We start from the raw sequence: 7,781 nt of genomic DNA, 5'->3' as shown, positions 1-7,781 counted from the left end.
CGCCACAACAGCTGGGGGAGGATTTCCGACCCAGTCACAGCGAAGATGGTGGCAGCTATGGGAGTGGAGGTATTGCGTTTGCCCGGATAAAGACGGAAAAGCAGCCGCAAAAAACTACTGCTGTGGGTCTGCTTTTATTCAGCCCCCAACTCCAGCAGAGAGCCGTATCGAGGGGGGAAAGGGAGGCAACCAGCGGCGGACGGAAGAGGACGCACCACAGCCAGAGCGCACAGTGTTGTGTTTGTTGGACACATGCATGCCAGCGAAAACTAGTGCTATCCAGACCTAAGGAATTGGCTGAGATAAGAAGATAGTGCCATTTGTGGGGCTGTTTTTTTTTCATGATCCCACCGAAGATCATATCCGAGGGTTTTCCTTCAGTGCTCTGGGGATTTTCTACTTCTTTGCTCTGGGGGTGGGAATGCGAGTGGAGGAAATCCAGCCTCAGCTCCAAATAACCAAAGACTTCTAACTGGGTCTCCTCTCTCCAAACGCAGGAAATACGGCCTGGGAAAAAAAAAAAAAAAAAGTTTGGGAGCTTTTGGAAACGAGAGGGGGGCCTATCCCTGACGTTTTGCACGCGTTTTACGACGTGACTTTTAAGTACTGCGTTGTTTTTGTGTTTAAAAAAAAAATAGATTAAGCACTCCTGCTGTCCCAAATGATACGCTGAAGAAAAGCAGTCAAATGTTACACGCCGTTGGTGTTGTTATTGCAAGAGTTTTGATCATCACTATTTATAGACCAGCCTGTTCCGACCGAGGCTGTTCCTCATAGCTGTATATTTTGCCAACTGCGCGCAACAAGTTGCAGACACTCCCAGCAGAGGCGAACCGACACTAATTTGGGCCAGCGGATGGTATTTTCTGCGCTTCTCTTTTCGGATTACGCTTCTTTGAATAGCACATACCCCCTCCCCGACCCCCTCTTTGGGAAGCAGAGGGGGAATAAACGGTGGAGATCCGGAGAGGGAGTTCAGGAAAGGACGGGGCTGGATCCGTGGGAATAGGCCTGCCTGTCAGGCCTCTTATGATCTGGATCTTGGACTGGACAGTGCTCCAAAATAACTCGGTCTGGAATATTTTCAAGGGCCCGCTGGAAAAAAAGATGGAAGGAGCATGTATGGGGATAAGAAATGCATTTCCTTAGCACACTGAGCCATGCATGACAGGGGCTGTGGAGGAAGGTAAAGCCGCGTTAATTACTGACCACACACTTTTTTTAGTTAACGGAATTTAACAGTTTGGCCTCATTTGATTGTTTTTTACGTGACGCATTTTAAAGCATTGCAAGTAAGATACGGGAATTGTTCAACTGGGACTGATGCAATATTTCTTTATTTGGGAATATTGTTCTCATAGTCTGGAAGCTTTATGATGAAATAATTCATTATGTGCACACTTTTTTTTTTTTTTTGATAAGCACTGCTATCTGTCCGTGACGACAAGTTTGTAAGAGGAGAAAGGAAGTGTAAATGGGCCATTTGTCGCGCACGTCGTGGAGATAAAGAGGACAGTGTAACTTTTGTAGCCACTTGCTGAGCACAACGCCAACTGTTGACAGCCCCTATCTGTCGGTGCTCACGCCATGAAGCCCTGGACCTGAACGCTGCCTTTCCACACGGACAACGTGATGTCGGGGGAGTGAAGCCAAAAAAAAAAAAAAAGCCTGGGCATTTCTCCTGCACGCTGTCTGACTTTGTAATGTCAACAGTATCGAAATATTGCGCACATCCAGAGGAGGTCATTTCCAGCCATGTAACGTCAGGACTGACTTGATGAAGGCATAACAATAAAAAAAGAAAAAAGAAAAAACCCGTTGCATCACTAACCAGTCCTTTCCCAGAAGGATGTTCAATTCAGGAGGCAGAAAGAGTGATGACAGTGTTTTTACCGCAGCTGGAGAGAAAGCCGGGCTCAAACCCAGAGCCTCTTTGGAGAAGGACACATGTAATGTGAGTACTGACGCAAACCCGGGGTCGGATAATGAACTGCTCAAGAAACTGGAACGGCGCGTCTTGTGTGAGTGAGTGTGCAGGCTGCTGTGTGCGTAGCGAAGACGTCTGTGCCGTGCTCACCATTCATGCGGTGTGATTATTCCAACAAACACCTTTTGGTCTCTCTCTCTCTCTCTCTCTCTCTCTCTCTCTCTCTCTCTCTCTCTCTCTCACACACACACACACACACACACACACACACACACACACTCGGTGTCTGCTGCCTATCACTTTCCCGCCGCCGCCGCCTCCTCCTCCCTGCTCTCGTGCCACATTTGCACACGCGGCACCCACGCACCGCGTCTAATTGCCTGAGCGCCATCACAAGATATTATTAATATTTAACACCTCTCCCGCACACCCTCTGTTTTCCTCGTCACACCAGTCAATATGGCCACTCTGCAACACCACCGGCAGCTTCTCATGCATGGCACGGAAGTGAGCTGCGACTCCAGCGGGGATGGCGCCGTGACCGTGCGGATTAGCAACAGTGCGCCACACGTGCATCAACATGAGCCGCTGAGGGCTGCCAACAGTGGAGCTGGAGATGCTGGAGGCTATGGGGCAGTAAGTAAGATGAACCCTAACCTCCACAAATACAGCATCTCCTCCAGCTGCAGCTCAGCAGACTCCAGACCGGCAGCGACCTCCACGACCAGGGTGCGCAGGAAGGCACCGCCGCTGTTTGAACGCTCCGCTGCTCAGTGCTGGGACCCCAAGTTTGACTCCCCCATCCTGGAAGAGGCATGCCAAGAGAGGTGCTTCCCTCAGACACAGAGGCGGTTCCGTTATGTTTTGTTTTACCTGGCGGTGGCAGCTGTGCTGTGGGGGGTGTATTTTGGGGTCAATAGTGACCGCTGCAACCCCATGGCCTTCCTCGCCCCCACAGCCTCCTTTTTAGTCATCCTTGTACTCCTCTTTTTGTTCACGTTAACCCAGCCGTACACGTGGCTGTACAACCAAACTTCCTTGCTCCTGATTGCGGTCACCTTCGCCATCACCCTAGCTCCACAGATACAGACTGCCGGCTACACCGAGCTGGAGTGGGCTGGTGGTGGGAATGCCTCGTATCTCTCACCTGACAGAGTAGCACCACCCCCAACCCCTTGCATCTCCCCTGTAGGCACATTTTCCCTGTGCATCGAGGTTCTGTTGTTGTTATACAGCGTCCTCCATGTCCGCCTGTACGCCTCAGTGATGCTGGGGCTCCTGTACTCTATATTATTTGAGGCATTAGAATGGCTTCCATTGCTTCAAAGGAGTTATGAAACTACTGGGTGGGGGACATTGTTAGCGAGTTCAGGTTCAGACTGGGAAGGAGACACCCTCCGCTGGCTCGGCCCCGCCAAGGCACTGCTCCACTTGTGTGCCCATGTCATTGGCATCCACCTGTTCATCATGTCAGAGGTGCGTTCCCGGAGCACCTTCCTTAAAGTGGGCCAGGCTATCATGCATGGCAAGGATTTAGAGGTGGAGAAGGCCTTGAAGGAGCGAATGATCCACTCAGTCATGCCGCGACGAGTTGCAGATGAGCTGATGAAGCAAGGTGATGATGAGGGCGGTGGTGAGAACTCTGGCAAGCGTTATTCCTCTGGTGCCTGCTCTGCCTCAGCTGTGTCGGTGGGTGGTGGAGGGAGTGGTGGAGCTTTACAAGCCCAAAGTGCCACAAACCCCAAAAATCACCCTCACAACAATCACAAACGCAAGAAGACCTCCATCCCACGTGGACAGATAATCTTCCGCCCCTTCAATATGAAACGCATGGAGCCTGTCAGCATCCTCTTTGCGGACATTGTGGGTTTCACTAAAATGTCTGCCAATAAGTCCGCACCAGCCTTGGTGGGCCTTCTCAATGATCTCTTTGGACGTTTCGACCGGCTCTGTGAACTAACCGGTTGTGAGAAGATCAGCACTCTGGGAGATTGCTACTACTGTGTAGCTGGCTGCCCCGAACCTCGGCCGGACCACGCCTACTGCTGCGTAGAGATGGGCTTGGGCATGATCCAGGCCATCGAGCAGTTCTGCCAGGAGACATCTGAGACCGTCAGCATGCGCGTCGGCGTCCATACGGGCACAGTTCTGTGTGGGATCCTGGGAATGAAGCGCTTCAAGTTTGACGTGTGGTCAAATGATGTCAATTTGGCTAACCTGATGGAGCAGCTGGGTGTGGCGGGCAAGGTCCACCTTTCAGAGGCTACTGCCCACTTCCTGGACGACCATTACCAGAGGGAGGATGGACAAGTGGCGGAGAGGGCTGGCCAGAGTGTGGTGGAGAAACTGAAAGGTAAGTGGCCGTTCACCTCTGACTTCCTCATGACTCCTCTACGTAAACTGAAAGTCAGTGTGCAGATGTTAACTATTTAGTCATAGATATTATATACAATCCTAAAAAAAGAATCACTGGTCTTGGACATTGGCTCGACTGATGAAGACATTTGCAATCATAAAAATACCTCCGTTTATCCTAAAAGGCCATCGAAGTGATAAAAAGATGAACAGTGCAGCAAAGGGTAAAGTATATGATAACAATTAGTCATGTAGTTCATGCAGAAGATAAGGGCTGAAAGCACACATTGGCTGAATATGTACAAGTTAGCACATGGTCATCAGGGTTGAGTAGGGTCACTGCGTGCCTAGAAAGCACTGAAGCATGTTATCTGACCAGTTATTCCTGTTGAAACTGACAGAAGCAGGAGATCAGGCTACAAGATTACGAGGTTAGGGAACCAGGAAGAGAAGCATGTTTTGGTTCATATCAGTTACCAGGTAGCTTTTAATTTTCAGTTGCAGCCAATGAATATCAGATGTCACTGTCACTACCTGAAGAGATGTTTTCAGAGGTCACTGAATCAATTTGAATAATCTGTGTAACTCAGTCCATACAGTTAACACCAGTTTGTTTCTTAAGAATGTGATTACTGTCTCTTTAATGACCTAAGTTGCCTCATGCTACTGTATCAGAGGTTTTCGACAAAATTGTACAAATGATAAGAGGTTTATTTTGGAGCAGCACCCTGCAGACTTATTTTGGAGCTTCATATTTGAACGACAGAGGCCTGTGTCATTCAGATTAAAACGTGTAATCTCCAAATAAAACAAATGGATTTTAAATCCTTGCTAGGGACAAATGTAGACAGCTTGCACAGTGACACTGTTAATGGATACTTGTATGACAGGACAAGTATACATTTGGCACATAGAGTAGAGAAGATGTGTGACTGTGACACACACATTAGGCTGATATATTTGATGGGCTTCCATGGGCTAACAATCACTGCAAGGTTTGGCTCTTATTTCTGACTTTGTTTGTGAACTTGTTGTTGTGGTCGTCCAGAATCTTTGAGCTGGAGATTCCAGCTGACAGGAGGAGGGCGGATGGCTTTAATATTTTCTAGGCAGGTATAATTCTGGATTCATCTTACTGTACCCATTGACATCACAGAGGTTAAACCATGTTTAAAGAAATGTGACTTGGATCTCTGCAACTTGTCCAACACCCACTGTTCATATTGTGTTCACGTACACACACAAACACACAGACACACACTCAGACACAGTCTGTCTCAATATTCTGTGGAAAGCAGCATCAATGGAGCTAATCTCTCCAGCAGGGAATTCCTCTTGGGCCGTCTAATCTTAGGTCCCTTGCAAACAGAGACTGGCTGTTCTATTGTCAGGCCTTATGTCAGGGTGTATTCACACTTGGCTCTAAATGGTGCCATCACTCTCTGTTTCCAGACTAGCGAACAGTGACAGAGTGAGATGTTGACATGCAGCTTTTGTTGAGGGAGAGAAAAGAGGAGAATGGCATCTAGTTTTCCCACTGAAACAGAGACCCACAGTTTCCTGCTCAGAGAAGGTGATGACTTTAACAGTTTGCATCTTTAAGGAGAGGGTTGACATGGGTTTGGTTTTTTTTGCATAGAAATGGACATTTTAACATCAACATGCCACTTCTTGTTGGCCAGCAGCACTTTTGGGACTGAGTTATCGAACTTGATGAGCAAATCAGTTTTTGATGGTGATGATGTTAGTTGGTTCTTGCCAAAGATTCGTCACCTTGAGTTGTATGTCATCTTTCTCCCTGAAGACAAAGTCTTGCAATTAATTTTGAGAGAGATTCCGATGATGTGAGTCATAAATAGTGGGAATGACTTGGTATCACAATTTTCACTTTCACAGAAAGAAATTATAATATCATGGTGATGTGACATTTGTCTGGGTCTGTAGCAAACAAAAATGTTTTCTTACATCTAGTGAGCAATAATGCAGCACTGCAGCACTACATTATAGTGCTGTTAAGTCACAGATTTGACCTTTATCTTCTTTGAATATTGCACCTGGCTACATTGCAATTTTGATTAATTTTGCAGCCCTAGTGGACTCACTTTTACTTCTCACCCATCACTCAATCAATCAATCAATCAATCAATCAATCAATCAATCAATCAATCAATCAATCAATCAATCAATAAATAAATGCTGAAGTTATCACAAATGATGAACTGAATAATTTGGTTTGTTTTTTAGATTCCCTACCTCTCTTGTCTTTCTGCCCCTTTAATTCTGTCTCCTTCACTGTCACGTTCCACATTTCTCCCTCTGTTTTTCCTCATCCTTGTTGTGTTATCACACTCATGGCCTCAGAGTCTCACCTGTCACCCAGGCCTGTACATGTGGTCTGTTGTGTAACACTGCTTTAGTCTGTCTGTCTGTCTGTCTTTAGTCAAGGCTTTGCAATGGATCCCTCCGGCAGGCCGAACGATAGCTGGCTTTCAACCATGTTTGCTCTGTTAGTTCCAAAATATCCATAACCCTGCTCTCCTTTTAACAAGAACAACTGAGCAATGCATGCTCTGTTTGACTATGAAAGCAGCCAATTGGTAAGCTACTGTAGTCTGTTGGAAGTTGTATCAGAAATTCACTGTATCTTATATATACTGATCTGTGCGATGGATTGTGAGGGACGATGCAGTGGCAATCTCTCCTTACTTGTGCAGTTTATTATCATAGACTTTGTCAAGCCAATATGAACTGCCAATTCTCACACATCTGCTATATGTACAGTGTGTCATGAAAGTTGAAGGGATGACTCATACCGCGATTGACAAATGCATTAACTATTCAGGTATGCAGTTAAGAAATTGAGGTTTTCAGTGCTTTATAGTACTTCAAAATAAGATTAAAATGTTCAGACTGGTAAAAGTTTGAACTATGCAAGCACACTGTAGTAGTATATTATATCCATTTTATTAGCTGTTTTATGAAAGATTATGACACAGTTGTTAAAATGTGAAAAAGCTCAAATAAGAATGAAACTGATTTTTTTAGGCTGTACTGAAGTACACGAGCAGTTGAAATAATGTCCAGGGTTGCAACAATGTGAATTTTTCACAGTATAATTACAATTACAAAAAAGATTTCCTTCTTCTTCTTCTTCTTCTTCTTCTTCTTCTTCTTCTTCTTCTTCTTCTTTTGCTTCTGCTTCTGCTTTTATTAGTATCAGTTACTATGACCTTTATTAGAATGAAATCAGAAGGATATTTTGTTGAACAAACATTTCACAAAACATTATGTCCTGACAGATATGTAACTTGACAAAACTTGATATAAATAATACTAGCACATTAGAATGTATTGTAGAAAAGCAAATGTACGGGGTATGATTAGCATTAATTTTCATACCACGGTATACCTTGAAAATGATCAGCCCTAGCCTGCCCCAACACATTGACTATACATTTTTGGAGCTATTATTGAACACCTCTTCTCATCCTTGCAATTT

General features: G+C 45.7%; 1 protein-coding gene across 2 annotated transcripts in view; it reads left to right on the top strand.

The window, feature by feature from the left end:
• The first annotated feature begins 8 nt into the window (after positions 1-8).
• adcy9 (adenylate cyclase 9) overlaps positions 9-7,781 on the top strand; it is a 41,425-nt gene continuing 33,652 nt past the window's right edge. For both annotated transcript variants that reach the window (XM_037077237.1, XM_037077171.1), the window contains exon 1: positions 9-4,280. In XM_037077237.1, coding sequence (XP_036933132.1) covers positions 2,387-4,280 — 1,894 coding nt within the window. In that variant the 5' untranslated portion in view covers positions 9-2,386. The remainder of the gene's footprint in view (positions 4,281-7,781) is intronic.

Source organism: Acanthopagrus latus, chromosome 1, assembly GCF_904848185.1.
Source record: "Acanthopagrus latus isolate v.2019 chromosome 1, fAcaLat1.1, whole genome shotgun sequence".
NCBI lineage: Eukaryota > Metazoa > Chordata > Actinopteri > Spariformes > Sparidae > Acanthopagrus > Acanthopagrus latus.
This window is presented reverse-complemented; position numbering and strand designations above follow the sequence as displayed.